The sequence below is a fragment of the Nyctibius grandis genome, chromosome 18 (assembly GCF_013368605.1).
Source record: "Nyctibius grandis isolate bNycGra1 chromosome 18, bNycGra1.pri, whole genome shotgun sequence".
Lineage (NCBI taxonomy): Eukaryota > Metazoa > Chordata > Aves > Nyctibiiformes > Nyctibiidae > Nyctibius > Nyctibius grandis.
Window position 1 is genome coordinate 2,052,053 of NC_090675.1, and position 19,876 is coordinate 2,071,928.

At 39.7% G+C, this 19,876-nt stretch overlaps 1 protein-coding gene across 3 annotated transcripts in view; it reads right to left on the bottom strand.

Moving 5' to 3' along the window:
* Positions 1–306: 306 nt before the first annotated feature.
* CRCP (CGRP receptor component) overlaps positions 307–19,876 on the bottom strand; it is a 31,473-nt gene continuing 11,903 nt past the window's right edge. For 2 of the 3 annotated variants that reach the window (XM_068415494.1, XM_068415496.1), the window contains exons 5-6: positions 10,259–10,316; positions 307–1,620 (exon numbers count right to left, since the gene is read on the bottom strand). In XM_068415494.1, coding sequence (XP_068271595.1) covers positions 1,477–1,620; positions 10,259–10,316 — 202 coding nt within the window. In that variant the 3' untranslated portion in view covers positions 307–1,476. The remainder of the gene's footprint in view (positions 1,621–10,258; positions 10,317–19,876) is intronic. The other variant, XM_068415495.1, reaches the window with a different exon arrangement.

Consider the following 19,876-nt stretch of genomic DNA (forward strand, 5'->3'; position numbering starts at 1 on the left):
TTCCCCCTCAAATACTACACTTACCCAGTCAAAACGTACCTTTAGTCTTCAGCCTTGGAATGCATTTAATATAAGATAAATTATGTTTAAGAGGTACCAAATACACTTTTTTGGTAATTTCCTTTCCTCTCGAGACATCAAAGCAGCTTAAAATACCATGGAAATGCATATCACAAATCCCCCAGACACTGGAATTTATCACTCCCTTTCATATAAGGCACAACTAAAGCCCATAAAGCGTAAATTTTGTATAAAAACACAAAATAAAACCATGACAGAAGCGGGGAAAAAAAATAAGACCTTGAATCAGAGTATCTGACATCTTGTGTATAAGCCACAAGATTCCCAGGACATACTCCAAACTTTATTTCTATTTCCAGTACATTGCAATAATTATAAAGAAACAGTCTGCAGTCACAGTATAAAACCAGTGGCACACGTAACTCATGACTATGTATATGTATGTATATATACAAAAGATTGAGTATAATCATCAATGCTTTCAACATAAAGTACTTGATCCTTAAATCTTTAATCAGATAAAAGCTCAGTATACAGAAAATTCTGCTTCAACCAGGACAGATTCTCATTCTTCTAAACCAGACCAGGACGTCACTTCAGTGTTGACTCATTCATTTATTCCACGGCCGACAGCGTGTTCACAGGACTGCGGCTTGTCTATATATAAATATCAGAACAAACACTCAAAGGGAAAATAGACACCTCACGCCTAAATGTTCTTCTGTTTGAGTTATTAAAAGCCTGAACATTTGAGTCCGGAGCCTCAACTGCTCTAAACTGGTCCGACTCAGCTGCTCTCAGTGGCAATATGTTGACTTAGTTGATGATCTGGATCGCTCTCTTATCAAGTACAGACTGTCAGGCATCCTTGGGAACAGTCACCCTTCCAACAGATCCTCTCACTTCCACCATGCCAACAGCCTACTTGAAGTTGTCTGGCCAGCTACCAGGCAGTTCTTGTACATCACCCTCCGTACCGATCCCTCAACACAGCCCTTTTCACAAACAGCTCCAGGAGCTGGCTTTGTGTTGCAGAGCCTATTCTGAAAACCAGTTGAGCAATTCAAAAGCATACGAAAGCAATTATAATTATAGTACTGCTGTGACAATTAAAACATTGCCAGCTGTATATAAGGCTATTCAAATGTACAGCTGTTACAGGGGTAATGGAAAAAGTACAAAAGCTTCAGATTTTGTGAGCTGATTTCTCAGACTGGTACACTACAAACTCAGTTAGTACCATCCCCATCGATGACAAAATGCCAAAACAAGAGTGTCCTCTTCCATGCTTTCTTGTAAACAATTGGTTCCCTCATTACCTCGGAGTAATAAAAATGGTAACATATTTTACAATGATGTCCAATACAAGATAAAACTGGTATCAAGTGAAAACCAGAAAAATATTAGCTGATTCTCTTCTGCTGAAATTGTTGCCAGCTTTGGTCTAGATACCTCCTACGCTTGGTCACCTTTGTCTTCGGTTGCCATTGCTGAGTCTCTCTGTTGTTCTTCTGGATTCCCTGGAAGAATACTGGTGACTGTGTGGAGAAGTGACTCAATCTGCTCTTCTGTTAGCCTTTCCTCGCTTTCTTCTACCATCTGCAGGTCAAAAAACAATCTATTGTTATCATTAAATCCATACTTCCTTCCTCAGCTCCAAACAGAAGGACTCAACTAATTGGGTAATACTGTTTTCAATGGATGCAAGACATCGTCTGAGCATTTTACAAAGTGGAACTCTTAAAATATTTTAAAAAAGAAAGAATAGCTCCATTGTTAACCATGACAATTGGCACTGTGTATGAGACCCTGCTTTCTTTACCACAAGGAAATCACCACACTCAGAACAGGCTTTTCTCCCTGGTTTCTCCTAAAGCCTCTCAACCTACACATCAGTATCTTGAGCCAGGCTTTTCATTTAACTCATGTGCAGAGCTACCTTCCACAACTATTTTTCTAAGTTCTTGTGCTTTCATGTGAGAACTGAAGTGACATAACCTGACAGTGGCTACCTGAACCTTGGTATCTTATCCAGCACCTAGGCTATAAGTAATTAGGCCATAGGAGAAGCCATCTAATCCTACAGCAGCCATACATTATTGGAATTTACTTGGATTGTGAGATTCCTGAATATAAAAGCATATAAAAGCTCCGAGCAACACAAAACATGCTGTCATGAATCAACAATAGAATTCCTAAGATTAATTAGGGACCTGCTCTCACTGTGGACCTGTGGGAACTCTTATATCACTGCTACCAGTAAATACAACTGCCCTAATTTATAGGCAGCTGTTAAAAGGAAAAGCTTGTCAGAAGCCTGGAAAAGCAAGCCAAATAACTCTTCAAACACAAACGAAACCAATTAGGATTGCGGGGTTTGAGACTTTCTTTTTTATACAAAGTCCTTTAAAACGTCCTTTGAAGAGCGGTGATTTATATTAATTACGGTTCCAAGTCAACCAGGTTTAATCAGTTCTAGCTATCAATTGTCAGTTATTCAGATGCATACTGCCTTCTAAAAAGCACAGTGGTATATTCAATTAACTTTTTTTTTCTCTTCGGTGTCCTATGAGCCCTCTTTGCACAATCCGATCATCTTTCATCAGCCATTATCCACAGATCCTTGAAGAGATGAAAGCACGCACGCCAAAATCCACTCATGTAGCAGAAGGCAGACAGCGACTATCCATTTGCAAATGACTCTTTCTGGGGACCATCCTGATCAAAGGATGACATTCTCTGTGGAGTGGCTTTCCAACTACGAGTAGTTCAACAACTACTGTAGGACCCAGGCTTGAAGAACAGCCTTGGCTCTCATTACCACCAGCTGCTATACTATACTATACTATACGCTATGAGTTAAAATACATTAAAATCCTCCTAACCTCACCCTTCCGTGTAAGCAACTGCTGCAGCTACTGATGTGGCATCAGACACTTGCCTGCTAGGCTGCATTTCAGAAGTGAGCATCTCAGCAGCTTGCCAGGCATACCTCGGAGCATCAACGTTACACAATAAAGTATGTTACAGTGTATAAATACACTCTTTGTTGCCAATACTGCTGACAAAGCCATTACTCTACAGATAACCTCTGCTATTAAGTTGTGTAGAGGATTATAAGCCTGGTTTTTGGACTGGATTATAGTGTTATTAATCACTGTTACGTTGAACTTTAAAGGTGACAGCCTCACAGCAGCAGGAACTGGAAAAAGCCCACAGCCTTCAGACAGGCAATGTCACTTAAGGCAGAATGATTTATCTCTTAGTGGCCAACGTCTCCTCCGTTCATTACCATCCCAGTGCTTTCCGATCTTCAGAAAACTGGCACCTTGCCTGGTTTAGATTTGATTTATTGGATCACATGAAGTCTGCCCCTCTGCTCCATTTAAATTTCACCCTGCCCTATGTATCTCCTTTCCCTTTCTTCTCCAAACACTTTCTCCTTTAGGTGCTCGCTTCAGGCAGCCAGAGTTAAACACAAGGATTTTATCAGAACTTAAACTGATAATAGAAAGCGATTCCTAGATCAGCATCAACTCAACTTCAGCAGAATATACTTATGCAAGTGTCTAATCACTGCTGCTCACGTGCTCCTGAGTGCCAAATGAGTAACGCCCTGACTCCCAATATGAACAATCCTGTTGATGTCATTTGTACTGGCTGAACAGGGAAGCCTGCAGGACTGACAAACTGCAGATACGACTCAGGACACTGACAGATGAGCTCTGGTGATTGCTCTGGCAGTTTAAGAAATCACACTTCACCAGAAACTTGATGAAAGAAAATAGTCTCTCATGTTGCAGAAGCTTTGGTGCTGTAACTGATGTCTCATTAAACTGTTGAGAAAAGCATCTTTAAAGAAAGATGCTGGATACTGCGCTGAGGAGTGGGTAAAGTAGCTCCAAATTCCCTTCTGTTGACAGATCTGTAGACTCTGCCAGAGGGAAGTGGTAATTCCTTCAGCTGTGCAGCAAATTCATCAACGCTCACCTCTCGGTGCCTCCGAGCCGTGCATCCTCACGGCCAGCTCTCACCCCAGTAACTACCAACGGACAAAAATCTACATTTGGCAGGATGGACAGCTGATTTTTCAAGTTGATGCTTCAGCACTATTTGGCTGTGATACTATTCAAGAGTTCAAAGGATCAAAAGCATAAGCTATAAAAATCAATTTTTTTCACTCTTCAGGGAAACAGCCTGAGCAGTGACTTATGAAAACATAAGCAATTAGGAAGCAGCAAAGCAGCGTGTCAAAAGGAGAAATTAAAAAAATTAAGCACACAGAGCATGTAGATAAAAGAGACAAATGACACTGTCCTAAAGGAAAACAGATTATCAAGGGAAACAGAAGGTCACTCAGAGGCTTATTCTAGATGCAACAGATGTTCGCACAATCTTCTGATTTACAACTGTAAGACAAAACACCTTTGCTACTGACTGTACTAGGGATTAGCGTTATGATGCTCAGAAGAGAAATTATGTGTAAGAAAAAGCCTAAGAGGCAAAAAGAAACAATGGTATTCAAGCACCTACTTTTCCAGCAGGAATTTTACCAAGATATGAAAAAATATCTATCAAAAAAGCCTTGTGAACCTCTAACTTGCAATTGGCTGAAACTGCTCAAGCAACAGATTCAAAGGCATAAGCAGTCAGGAATGCAAAGTTTATACTAAGGAAAAGAAAAATGCAAATGTTTTTAATAAGCGTATGACATAAGATGTTTATGTTGGCAGTGCCACACGCACCAAATGGAAACAGATTATCCTCACAGATGATGCCATGTGCAGAGCGTAGGGTATCATCCACCAAAGCTCCGCTGAACTGTGTATTTTCAGTATTCAGGGGTTCGTGCAAGTAACAGAATCAGACAATGTGACAGTAACACAACTGATAGAGAAAAGGCACCCTGATATGCAGCAAGACAAGCATGTCTCCGTCTCAGGGCTGAAAGCAAGGATTTGCTCGAAATGAACACGAGAGAAACGCAGTGAGCCATGTCAGCGGTGCTGCTTCTTGTAATAAATAATTCCCTAGTCGTTACTGCTTTTCAGCATTCAAGTCTATATGACCCCAAAATAACTCCAGTGTTTGTGTAGCAAACATTACAGCATATTAATGCCATTCGTACAGACACACAGTACGTATTTTCTATGAAATGCAACTTTGTGGTCAAGATCAACTCAGCCAAGACAGGCCTCAATAATAACTCCTGTTTCACTCAGACTAGTAACAGTGAGTTATTAAACTCTCATTGCAATATATTCATACAGTCAGCAATTGGCACATTTCATTTCCCCCCCAGCTAATGCTCTACACAATATAACCTACAAGATGACCACGCAAGGAAGCAGGAAAACTTTATTTGTTAACTTAATTGGCATAAAATTCTTACGGCAAAAAAAAGGAGGCATGTTCCCCCTGCAGCTAGTATATACTTTTCAACCCTGAGTACCTAGAGTTGCTTCTTACTTTATTGATAAAAACAGCCAGATCTTCAGAACCATGGAATATACACAAATTATTCAGAAGGCAGCTGAAGCCACTGTACTGCTCCCCTCTGGAAGCAATGCCGCCTTTATTTACAAGTCTAATAACCAATTCTTCACCTGCTTAAGCACCTTGTACCTACAACTATTAAGCCACAGCTTATGTATTGACTGAATTTCAGGTATTCAAGAGGTCCAACTGACTTAACTGGACTTTAAGCTTAAAATTAGGCAAACCCCGGGCAACTAGCGCTAGGACAAGAGGACACAGCCTCAAGCTTCGCCAGGGGAGGTTCAGGTTGGACATTAGGAACAATTTCTTTTCAGAAAGGGTCATTAGCTATTGGAAAGGGCTGCCCAGGGAGGTGGTGGAGTCACCATCCCTGGAGGTGTTTAAGAAAAGACTGGCCATGGCACTTAGTGCCATGGTCTAGTGGACAGGGTGGTGTCAGGGCAACGGTTGGACTCGATGATCCCTGAGGTCTCTTCGAACCTGGTTGATTCTGTGATTCTGTGAAATGGAGATTAAGTCGAGAAAAGGATGTTAATTCTGTTCTGCCTCTCCAGATACATCTATGCATGGGCTTTCTAAGGCAGCAAAATGAAACGTGCATCCAACATCCACCACTGAATCTTGCTGCAAGAGAATGAAAAAGACAAATCGCTCGCCAGCTGCAGAATTAAACATTGGCAGATGCCTTGCTCAGTAACGTAACCGCTACTGGGAACCAGAGCTGTGCTTATTAAACAAATGTGCATGTGGAATATTTTACTGCCATGTAGCCTTTCCCAGCTGCACATTTTAACAGTAGCTTTTTTAAATTGAGCATTATGTATGAATTTCTCAGAGGAACAAAACAACCATAATCACCAAATCAGAAGGTCATAATAGAATTACATTAAGCAGTAAGTCCCATTAAAACCTGCTGATAAATTCTCATGGCAGAAAGTCATTTTCAGAAGCTTTTAAAGATTTTATTTATCACCAAGGTAAATCAGAAAATAACAGCTAGCCTATCAAGTTAATTTCAAAGATCAAAGTGTTTATTCCTAAACAAATGTGCAAATCTGTATGTCCATAGTGCCATGTACACAAGTAAGCACAAAATATGAACACAGACAGATATATACACATACATACTTATCTAGATTTTTTTTTTTACTCAGTGAAACAAGGACAAACCTTTTAGGAACGTGCTTTCCCTAATTATAACCATACCTTATCTCTTCTGCTTACCCAGGTAAAAGCAAAGTAGAAAAGACTTCATCATCCTCACTGTGGTTCTTTTAAGCTTTCAATGCTAATGTTTATTCCTTTAGCCTCCTGAGGCTATGATACTGCTGAAGAATAAATAAAGCCAAAGCCACACTGAAGAACCCTAAAAAGTTCTGAAAGAACTGAGAAACTGTCTCAAGGATAAGTAATATTTGATGGGTAACAAACCTCAGCAGCACAGAATAACCTGTGGGTTAAGAGGTATTGTTTATTTGAATAATAAGCTAAGAATTCTATTTAAAAACAATCAGTAAACTACAGTAAAAAAAAGGAAATAGGGGTTCTGATCACTTCCAAAGCTATCAAGTACATAATTTAACTCCAGTGAGGAGGTACATATTTTATGAGAAAATAACTGCTATTTCCTCCTTTGAGCAGTAATTTGAAATTGTTCAGCACCAACATGCTAATAGAAAAAAAGAACACAAAAAAAGAAATAAAGTAAGAGACTGAATGATTGGATGAATGTCCCTTGAGATAATTAACCAAGTATGCAAAGTGGGAAGCAAATTAAAATAAAATGTTTAAATCCTCTAACATCTTCCATTTGCTAGATGAATACTTTACGTTATTATTTTCTATTCAACAATAAAAGAAAACCTGCCAGGATGGTTATGCAGAGCACATATCACGAGGTACAAAGCTCTCAGAGATGGAAATCTAGTTTTAAAAAGCACAGAATTAAAATCTACTTTTCCATGCAGAGAGAAGAATGTGGAGCAATTTGTTCATTAGAAAAGATGATGCTTAATCTTCAAACCCATTAAGGTTCAGCATTAATTAAGCTGGACCACTGTCCTGGTTAGATCAACATCACTGTCTTTTTTCCTCCTTTGTGAATCACTGAGCCAGGAACAACGTATGTTAAAGATTGAAACAGGAGGTCAAGATAGCTGCAATGTGTACAGTGTTTTACTCTGTGGGATATGAATTAGAATTTCATGCTCTTTTTGTTGCTATTGTTGTTTGAAAACAAATCCTGGCACACAGTCCGGAAAAGACAAATATGCACAGCTACAGCAATTTATGCACAAAGACTTACAAAAGAACTGGAGATCAAAAGGTCACAACATAAATTTGCTTTTTAGCTTAAATACAATTTCATTGAAATTGATTTATTGTTTGCATACAACTAAAGATAGGGAATTTTATACAGGGAAAGCAAAAAAACCAAAAAGCTGGGAAGGTAAAAAAGCAACAAGCGGTAGTAACTATAACTAACGTCTCACGTCAGCTATTAAACCTATCAGGTAAAGTTGACTCCATTCCATGGACAGGCAGCACTGAGTAAAAGTTTGAGACATCAAAACTATTTGAGCAAGTGAGAGGCAGAGTTACGGCTTGTTTGGCATTTTGTTTAAAGCTCTTTAAAAAGTCAGATTGATTTGCCTACGTTATATGATTTGGTCAAAAATTTTCATGACCATTTATTTCTGATTCAATTCCAGGAGCGACTCAAAGCTTTTGAGTGGCAGGGGTAAGTTCAACGAAAAGAGAATCAAGGCAATTTCAGACCCAGTATTCACTTCTCTGTAGGTTGTCTCTCATCCATCAGCTGCACTGAATTGACTTGCCTGCATGAAATCTGTGTACGGGTAATCTTCCCCCTACCGACACCAAAGAAGAAAACACTGGTAGCCTCCACAGCTCTGCGTTATTTTATACCCAAAGATGCTCAGAGAAGACAGAGGTTTTGTGTGCTCAAAGACGCTGCACTGCTACAATCTCATCCCCCTGTCCTCACCAAAAACCATACTGATTCAGACGGTGATCGAACAGCAAAATCGTTCCCTTGCTACGGCTCCTACTCTGTGTTTCACTAACAAAAACAGCCCGCAGTTTCCTAGCAGTTACTGAGCTCAAAAGACTTTGATGTGCTTTGATGGAAGAGTAAATGTACTGCAATTTTGGGGAGGCTTAATTTAACACAGTGTTAACGATCCAGTCAACTTAGATTACTGTAATATTAGTTTTGCAGAAACCTGCCCTGGGAATTACAGGGGTATTGCAATGGAACAGAAGGAACTGCATCCCCAATGCTTCCATGATGATACAAATCCAGACAAGTTCCCAAATGTATGAATATTACATTTTTCACAAGTTGCTTGTGATCGTTAGAGAAGGGTTATGTATCAATAATGGACTGACACTGAACTCAAATCTCCCATCTGTATTCTGTCAGTTTTAGCAATGAGTTTTATCTAACTTGGACATTACAAACCTTGGAATATCTAAAGTACAACACTACAGAAACCTGACTTGTGATACAAAGGCCCAAATTTCTTATACTTGCCTCCTGGAACTTCAAACATGACACAGGAGCAAAACTATTTTCGATATTTTATGGACAGGTGAGATAATGAGGAACTAGGTAGGATTAACAAGGGGAGGAGGGAAAAGACAGACAAAACCACACAGTCACCTGAAAGCAGCAAAAAATTATTGCATTTAAAGAAGAAAAGGGAAAAAAAGACCATATATGGCCTATATGGGAATATAATAAATCTGTGCCTAAGCCCATGAAGCTAACAAAGGTATGAGACAGGCTCTACATCATTAGGAAATTATGACTAACTTCCTAAGCAAAACTCATGAAGCCTTAATGCTCTTGGTTGGGTTGATGATCGACACTGACCTCTTCAATCACAAAACACAGCATGAATTCCTCAGCTAGAAGCATTCTTTTCTCAGACGCCTTCAGCATTATAACATCTGCTCCTTGGCTATGAAAGAAAAATAGTCCTACTGGTACCTCTTTAATCTTTCCCTTTTTTTCAGCAAAATATGATCCCGTTACTACACAGTTTGGTTTCAGGATAAGATTGTAAACAGCTGTTCTTAATGTAAGAGATCTTTATTAAAATAATATCCTTATTATAATAATCTCTTTATTACCACAGGATTCCTAAGGAGAGATTTCAAAGAATATAACCATCTATTTCTATTTAGTGACAATCCCTCTTGACACCAGAATTATGCTTAACAGCTTAACAACGGCTACTTTCCAGCAGAAAGTCTGTTTATATCCATTTTTCATTCTGCATCGCTGCTCAAAATTCCATATCGGTCATTACTCATTCCTTTTTAGTGTGTTTGGATTTACTATAACATAAAACTCTGCCGTCAAAACAACCATGTCATCACAGCTGTCAAAAAGTGAAGTACTTGACTGCAGAGCTGCAGTAAAAAGACTCAGGTTAAATACAGTCTTAGTAGCAATACTGTACCTAACCTTTAATGACTGCAATCTGTGACACTGCAGCAAAGAGAGGTGGAGAATCTGTCAGAGACAGACGGGCAAGTCTCTGAGGAGGTCTCAGAGAGGAAGGAGAGTGGATTTGAAACCATGAATGTAAAGATGGGCATAAAGGGATACATTCAATTGCTGACCATGAGAAAGTAATTATTCAATTGATCTTCAAGGTTAAAGCTGCTTTCATTTAAGCTTTGAACAGTCAGGAGCATTGTTACTCACCAGCTGTATTTCAACCGCTGTCACAGGCCGGTGGTTAAGCAACTGGAGCTTTTCTGCTCTGTTTAAAAGCAAAACATAAAACAATCCCCATTACTATATAATTTGAGGATCCCCCAAAATGACTGGTAAGAGGCAAATACATTCCTGATAGTTTAGGGATGAAAAGCCACCGCCAAGAATAATTCTGACAGGGTTTGTGGTGTGGTTTAATCACCGTGATCATTTGAGTATTTTAAATGCAGTACTTTGTGTGTTTAGACATATTGCTGTTGCCACCTCTAGTGTAAGGTTGCAAGGCAGAGGACCTTAGGTCATTACTGTAAAGCATTAATTAACATGCACTGTTGCTTTGCGAAACGCTGTACAGAAATGCTAAATGACCTGTCAAAGATCACAGACTCTTTTGCTATGAACTCACGACCACAAGAACAATTATCATACCTAAGTTACAATCCATCAGCCAAATGGCAATAACTTGTTTATTCATTTAGCCCACTGCAAATGCAAAGTCGAAAAAAAAAATCAGCTTGAAACCACCGGGTCACATGTACTCTCTGCAACCCACATGGTTTCAGCCAATGTAGTTTTTCATACGTTATTACAATGGGCTGAGGCCACATTTTAGACGTCTCTTTGGGCAAAAAAGTATCTTCATCTCTGTTCCCATGCAAATCTACCTTTCTGTTGTGTTTCTACACCTCTTGGGCACCATGCAGCAAACCAGGTGGGGACTGAGCTGGACTATAAAGGTAACCTCTTTTTCCTGGGTTGTTTTGGACTTGATTCACCGCACAGTCCCACAAAGACTTGTATGACCACAAACAGCAAGGTAGCAAAGATACAGAAAATGCCAAAAAAAAACCCCTCACCACTCTCAACCAGTGCCTGAGTTGAGTTGTACAAGTATGGTCACTTATTGTGGTTTAAAAGACAAGTAATAATCCATTAATTTACAATAATTCAAACACTTCTGATTACCTGTCCGTGCTCTAAGGCAGACAGAAAGCGACTCGATGCATTCAGGTTTGCAGCCCTGTGCCTTTAGCACTTCAATCAATATTATCTCCTTTTGGTTTGACTTTAGGTATGAACTGTGTTGCATCTGTATTTTTAATAGTCCAATTCCATTCTCCTCTGCCTATAAGGGGGGGGAAGTCAATAAAACTTGTCTGACTTTGATACTTAAACACAAAACACTTGAATATTCAGAGAGGCAGTTTAGCACCACTGAAGCCAGTGGCAAAACCCTTGATATGTTCAGAGCCATCATTAAGCTCGTCCAGCCTCACTGCTTTTCTGGATTCATTTTCCACCAAACAGCTATTGGCTCTACATTGTCATCAAGAAACCACGAGATCTCACAAATGTCCATTTAAACACTTTGATCATTAAAATAGAAAAAAAGGGGTGTGAGGGGAAAAAAAAATCATTAACATTTAAAAATATTTCTTTTTTTTTTTTTTGGAACATGTGATCAAACAAGTACGTTCATTAAATTCAAACCACAACATTTAGGCAACAGCTCTGCAGCCAAAAATTCGTAATTTTACCCTCTACTTAAATACAAATCATTCTAAAAACAAAGTAAAAGCCAGCTCTCATATGCCAGTAATGCATATTTCATTAATTTCAGAAGCTCAGAACATTAACACTGACCACATAACAGCAGCATGGCTAACAATCTGAGCCGATCTTTGTGTTTTAGAACAGAAAAGCACAATAATACAACCCTCCTAAAGACAAAACAGATGTTTAAAAGGGCATGTGAAACAGTAACAAATGCACTTTTATAATAAAAACACACAACTATGATATAATAATAACAGATACAATGAGTAAAGGAACTTGAACATAGTTTTTTTGGGGAAAAAAAACTCTTGAATGATTATTATTTGATATACTGCTTCTCCTAGCAGCCATCTGTGTTTATGCAGCACCTCTTTACTGCACACATTCATGAGTTAAAGCAAGAACTGACAGTCAACATGCCCGATCTCCCAGTCTGTGATACAGCAGTGACCTACCCTTCTGAAGAATTAAAGCTTTGGAATTTACTATTATTTAAAAGGCATCTTTAATGCATATTTAAACTGATTCTGAAGAGGTTCCTCCTAGTTTATTGGACCTGTGGGTGGCTTTCAGGAGACCACGGATGCTGTGATTCACAGCCCCAAGCTCTCCCATGCAGGCGTTTACAACCAACAGGTCAATGTCTCTGCGTCTGGAAATACTTCAGAGATACTATCTCATTTCAAACGGCCTCCGACACCGGCTGCCCTTGAAATCTAACACCACCTAACAGCTTATAACGTTGTCAGGCACTTCACTACTTTATCATTCATTTATGTGCACCGGTACATGCTCAAAGACCAAGGTGCTCACGCTCCTCAGGAGAAGCTTTGACAAGCAATGCATTGCTCTGGTGTGTACATGCACGCACGTGTACATGTCAAGAGGCTGAATTTAATACTCAAGCAGGCAGGCAGCTGACACCCAAAGAGAATAAGGCCCTTCATTTACCCACCGAACATGCTGAATGAGCAGCACTAGCATAAAATTTTCCTGGCTGATGTCTCCTGAAGGAAAAATCCTGTAGCACCACAGACTGGATGATTTAACAGACCCTCTTCAGCTAAAATGTCCATGATTGCAAGAAACGTAGTGATGGGAACAGGGCTACGGGAGACTCTGTAGCTCAGTGAAAACAACAGCTTTGCTGATACCAAACATTGGGTTTCATTATACTGGAGGGTTTTGTGATGTGTATTCACAGTCCTAAAGAACAGAAAACAGCTGCGAAGAGATGACACTGACTGTTGGTTTCAGATCCTGCCTACTGGTGACAACAACAAAATCCTAAAAAAATAAAGTTTTTAATTGTTGCACCTCGTCCCTGAGCCATTCTGCCATCACTTTTATAAATGCTGGAAAATAATTCTCATCATGATTTTCAACTTCAGAAGAAAAGCCTGCGATTTTAAAATGCAGCATTTGTGAAACATTAACAATTCACAATAGAAAGCTCCAAGAAATCCTCCTATATATGTGTTATCTGAAAAATTTCATGCCGGTTTTTGATCTGCAAAGCTCCCTACTGGAAAAATGACTCAGAACATCAAAAAGGAATTAGCAGCAGGGTGCAAAAAAACAAAAGCTACATAAATGTGTGGTGTTACAGGGTTTTAAAAATTATGAACACTAATTAACACTAAAAATAATAAACTTTAGACATATTTACATTACATAATTATGATTTAAGCAATACATTTGTTTTATTTACATAGAGATTGAATCCAAAGGCACAGAGAAATGACCACCTATTCAGTAACCTTCATCTGAAAATTGGTACCTAGGCAGTTATTTGCTGGTCAACCTAACCATCATTATGATAATGAAGATGTAAGTTATTTTATTTTGGCAAAATATTGCAAGATGGCAAAGGGATAATTGATGTAATTAAAGACATTTGGACAAATACGTTGATACTAGCGTGGGTACACTGGATACCAGTATGGGTAGATACGCTCCTCCTGCAATACAGAGCAGTAACATCTTTTCTGTTTAGTAAACATCCAGCTGCCAAGAATATTTAAGAAATACCAAGCATGCATGTGTGCAAGGCATGAACAGTTACCTCTGCTTACTCGGGAGGTCCACGCTAGCAGCTCTTCCTGCTGCTGGTACAGAATACAGCCATGCCCTCCAAGAACGTGAGCAGAGACCAGCTCAGGGGACCCTTTTGATGTTCTGGTCCCAGCTCTTCTCCCTGCATGCAATTTCCGACCTTCCCACTCGTAACAAATGGGGCGACCAGAAGGTTACTACTCTTGGCATCCCCTTGAAGCAAACACTCACAAAATGTCTCTGAAGTTCAATGTTGCAACAGAAAACTGGGTTACTCATCCCTCAACACTAGCAGTGAGCGGTGTACCACTGCATGCAGCGTGGGCTGGAGCTTGGTACCCACTGCACTGACTGCTTCCTAACGCTGATACCAAAAACTGTTGGGATCAGAGTCTCTGTGTACCTGGGATTTCTTGCCAGCACATACACAAAATAGAACCTGAACACCCACAATTCCATCAGAAATAAGCTTTAAGGAAGGCAAACGCTGCAAGCCTGCACATGCACCAGCATCCGTGCTGACCACGGTATTTTGCACGGGCACAGACATGATGAGCCTGAATTTAGTTCATGCTCCATTACCTCTAAAAAATAAAACAAACTTTTTCCAACGCAGATGAATCCATCTTTACACTTTCTACAGCATGCATGTTTACACTCAAATAAAAAGGATAACTGTCCCATTCATCTAAACAGAAGGTAAAGAATATTTTCAGCTTAATTGCTCCAAAAAAGCAAGTCTTTTATTTTCTCTGGACTGCCTGCATTTTAGTAACACTGTTTGGAACACGAAAGCTGCTCATTCAAGAGAAGAATACATACAAAAGATGAGTGACAGCTGAAAGCCATTTTCTCACATAAAAGCAAGATTCCACTAATCAGAGTTAATTGTCCGTTACGCAGACTCTTACAGGCCCTGCCTAGTGAGAAATCCCAAAATGGCAATTACTGCTGTTAGACCGAGCCGTGGCTCCTCGCTTCTAGGCCACGTCCAGCAGCAGCTGAGACTCAGCTAGAGCCAAGATCAGCGTTTCCAGCTGAGGGTGGGCTTTGGGACATATAAAGCTCAGGCTGCGGGAGGCAAAAACGTGTGTAGTTATGGGAGAAGAAAATGGGTCTGAGGTCTGCGTTTGAGGGGAGAGTGTATATTGTTGGAGGTGAGGATGTAGGATTACAATAGTGTAATCCTTCACAATTAAAAATGTTCTCCTAGAAGACAAAAAAAATCACTGCCTCGTGTTGAAGATCACACTGCATATCTGGGCAGACAGAACGGACAGCACAGTGCATAAGAAATTCATATATTCAAAAAAATAATAAAAACAGTTACATACTGTTGTGCAAATTAAGGCAAAATGTATCATATTCTGTCAGCAGTGAGCCAAATATTTGCAGCATTTATATTTTAACCAAAACCTCGTATTATGTGTCTTGGTATTGCCCATTTTTTAGCTACTGAACTCCTGGACTGTATGTAAATATACATACATGCACGTTTTGTTTTTCTAGTAAGAGATCTATAGGCACGGGTAGGAAGAGAACAGTATTAGTGCAAACATACAGCACACAGAGCTAAAAAAACCCTAGAACATCTGTGACTGTGCAGAGGCAAATTTATCCTCAGGAATGTATGCTTTTTAGTTGCTAGGAAAGCCATAAAGTAACAGCAGTATACATAACCATGTATTTTATTCCTAGCTGAAAATATTTCATAGTCAAATCCTACGGTCTTGAGTCAACCACGGCAACTCATGTAAAATGTTTGTATCAAGATCCCAGGATCTGGCGGACGGAGGAGCAGTCCCAAGCCGTGGTCTGTGAAATCACAGTACCAGTGGTCTGGGCAAACATCCCGGGCTGTATTCTCCGCAGGGGTTACCCCTGTACCTCAGTGTCACTACACTGATCTAGGATGAAATCTGAGGGCTGATAATGATACCTGAATGTAAAAAATTGAGCAACGCTGCTACAGATCAAAGGGTTAAATTTCCAATCAATTCAGAGGGAAACACAATAGTCTTTTTAAAGACTGTCAAATGATGCTATTGTTAAACTAGCACCATCCTGACTTTGGTGTTGAATATTCACGTTGAAAGCTCTGGAGGAGACAAAAAATTACAAAGTAAATCATCCACCCTTTAATATTGTAGAGGTTTGTATTTGTTGTAGTTTTTGGCAGTAATGAGGGAAAATACTTTCTAAAAGTACTACTGATTTTCAGCTCAACACTTCCTTGAACGTGTTGATTTAAAGACAAAAAGGGCAATGGTTATGTTCAATTTTTTAAAAATTATAATAATATGCAGTGATTGGAAATTTAATTATTCTAAAATTAGATCTTAGATAGGCTATCTGTAACAGGAAGAAGTACAAGTAGAGTAAATTTTCAGTTAACTGTAATTACAGAGCACAAGCCTAATAAATGTTCTTTTCATGCAATGCCATTCACACTACCTTACAAAATATGAAGCCATTCCAGGGACTAAAACTGGAAAATTAGCTGCTAGTGGCATACTGTATTTCCAAGTACAACATGGCTTACTGTACTGTAGCGTTAGCCAAAGCTTGAGGCCTCAACAAGGTAATAATGAAATTCACCATGACGTTAGTTCAGAGCTTTTCATTTAAAAAAATCTCAGCTCTACAGTTTCAATTTTACTAAAATAACTGATGAGAAGGAAAAAAAATGTGCTTTACCATACTTTATTGACTGTATCAGTGAAATATATGTCTAGATGTCTTTGACTTTTCTCCATTTAGCAAGGCAGCTACCTAAAATGACTCTGAACGGTTTAAGTTGTTTGTACACTTCAGTATTTTTTTTTTTAAATTTGCCTTTTAGGAAAAATTTTTTTTTTCTGCCTGTAACACTAATGAGAGAAACCCATCACAAAATGACTGGCTATCAGTGGAAAAGGTACGCTGCTCTGTTAACCTGGTGTTTGAAGTAGCAAATATCAGCAATAACAGAAAGAAAAGACTTGAGGTGATTTTGCAGGAACCACACCATTTGCCCCCACAACACTACCAGCTCTAAACTGGAGCCAGAACGTTTCAGGACATCACGTGCAACGCATTCTGCATGGTTAGTATTGCAGGTTTGGGGAAGGAGGGCAGGAAAAATGAGAACTCACTTGATTAAAAGCTCCATTCTTTAAATGAATGTGCCTCAATTCTTGGTGCTTCTCTGGATGGTGTCTGGTCTTTCTTCACGCCCCTGAAATTCTCACTACACCAGCACAACCTAGTGCTTGTGTGCTGCAATAACACGTGAGTGGGGAAAGTCAGCTCATCGCCCTACCTACCTCCTACAGCTGCAAATACTTCCTATATCCAAGCCCTGAAGTCCTTGTATTAGAAAATAAGTTGCTGAGCCTCATTAACAGCACAAACACACTGCTTAACTGTTTCCTCCTTGATTAGAGGCAGAGTCATAACAAGGAATTTAAACGGCAGAGGAAGCAGTCTAAGATGACGGGGTGTTTCTGACAAGTTGTGCCTTTTAACCAGATTCTCTATTCCTCTTGCAATGTAAAAACAGAAAATGCTGCTGTGCCCTCAGTGGGGACAGCCACCAACTAACATACCTCTTAAATCGGATCAGCTCCCTTCAGAAAACTGTTACCAGCAGAGACAGCATATGACCAGCTAAGAGTTTAAGGGAGAGAGGACGTCTTTGAATGCCTTACCCAGAAAGGAAGCAGCAAAGACAGACTCTGGAGTTCATTAGTCTTCGTGGGAGGAAAAGTCATTACAGCGAGATCGTGTAAGCAAGGTCCTGGAAAGCAACATTGCAGGTTCTTTCCTCTCACAGGGGAGAAAAGCTCTCTACCAGATAACTCACTGAAACCTCTAGTGAAGTCTTTTATACAAGTACCACCTCCATCCCACAGAACGGAAATGATTAAAGCCTTTAGTTTTTCATTTATTTAACAACAGAGCAGTGTTGAAATGATCTTGGTTATGAACCAACGGGTAGTTCAAAATTTCCTTGGAGGCATTACTATTTTATAATGCACTTTATGTGAAACCGCTTATAGTAATTGCACACCATATGCTTTCTGTGTTTTGGTGTGAAGAGGCTGCCAGATGGGCTCTGGTACTTCTAGCTTGAAGTTGTCTGAATGGAAAAGATTAGAAGAAAGAAGCGGTGCCAGGATCACATTAAACAATTCTGTTTCTTATTTTGTAAAGTACGTGGCAAATGCAGAGCTGGCAAGTTCTTTACCAGATGACAAAGATATTAACAAAGTAGAAGTCGCACAGAATGCTCAGGAAGCTGAGGTATCACAGCCCAGTCTGAGTCCTGATAAGCCATAAATGCAGTAAATTTGTAACCTGAACTAGCGGCTGGCTCTTCACTCTCATCCTTCTGCCACTACGCAGAAGGAAATGACTTGGGAATAATTCTCTTGCTTGTCTTACAGACTGATTCAGAGAAAAAAGGACAGAGTAAATGGTACCCAAAAGCAAAGGCACCTCCTCGTATCCATAAAAGATAAAACAGTCAAAAAGTTCATTTAAAGCTTGTAACTATTTCAACCTTTGCAGCAGTGCTATATTCAAGCTCACAGAACAAGCAGGTGTGGGAAGGCACTATGGTTTAGTACTTCGTTCTTGGAGACCCCATACAGCGGAGCAGAGGCGGTCAAGGTATCCAACGTGGTAACAGAGCTTCCCTGCCTTTTCGTAAGAGTTAACCCTGAGGTCCTGGTCAAATTCTACCAGAAAGAAGTTTAGAAATTAGCTTTAAAACAAAAAAAACCTTTGATTTTTAATGGGACTCTTACACCTGACTCACTCAGTTACTTCCGAAAAGTCCTATTCTGACTTCTTAACCCCCGCTGGCTTTTTGCTGTCATACAGCATTCTTCTTGCACTTTCCTATACTGCTGCCCTGTACACACTGAACAAGTTTATTTCACTTCAAACAGGATGACTGTTTCACATTACCAGAAATGAAGGATGCTCACTACTTAAAATTGGCAGCAAACTACTTCCTGAGTAAGATACTCTCTTTCATTTCCATACTATTAGCTCTTCACAGTGAACAGAGTATTTTCTCCACGCTTCAATACCTCCATGTCAGAAAATAATTAAGATACCTTGCCCACTACATAAACTAGTCTCTTGCTATATAAAACGAGCTACGGGAGGACTAAACACTGACATACTGACTGGCAACTTTAGTTCTACAAAAGAAAGCACTACAAGCAAAGTTACAATACCCATGACAAAGCCTCCAAGTACTGGCACCCCAGTGTCTGCAGTGACAGCAATACTGTGATCAGAGCTGCTGATCTACTGGATGTGAGCGTAACTGTAGAGAGGGGGCACTGAAAGTCAACAAAATAGTTGGCCATCTGCTTTCTACTCAACTTACTATGCTTTGGACAGGGTAAAAACATGCCTTGTAGCAGTGCACTCTCCAGATACTCTCACTTTGCATTTCTTTTTGTGTCACAAATAAATTATTAGTATGAGCCACCTTCCCAGAGCATGAACTCCTTCGGAGTCCTTCCAGCAGGGAAGAATAATGCAGTCAGTATCCATACAGCATAAACTATTCCTTTGTGGTGAAGAAGTCATTTAGAAGCAACTAAATCTTTGTTCTTTCTGCTTTAAAAATCAGATGACTGATTAGAGGTATCCAAACAGGGAGCCAACTGATTCAATTTCTTTTGGGTCTGACTATTTTCAACAGGCTTTGCACACACTCTGGAGAGAGGTGCAAGAAGATCACGCGTTTCAAGCACTGTGAACAGGCATTCGCACCACTGCCAAAGAGGAAAAATGCCCTTTGAGTCTTCTTGTAACTGTGAAGGAAATCTTTTATTTTCTATGCCGCACTTCACAAAATAAGAAAAAAGAACTGCATGTTCAGCTTTACTACAAACTGCAGGAGTGGGGGAATGTTGATGGACACAATATTTACGTAACTGAAACGTACATCTCAGAAATCCTTGTGGACACAAATATCAGTGCACAAACAGC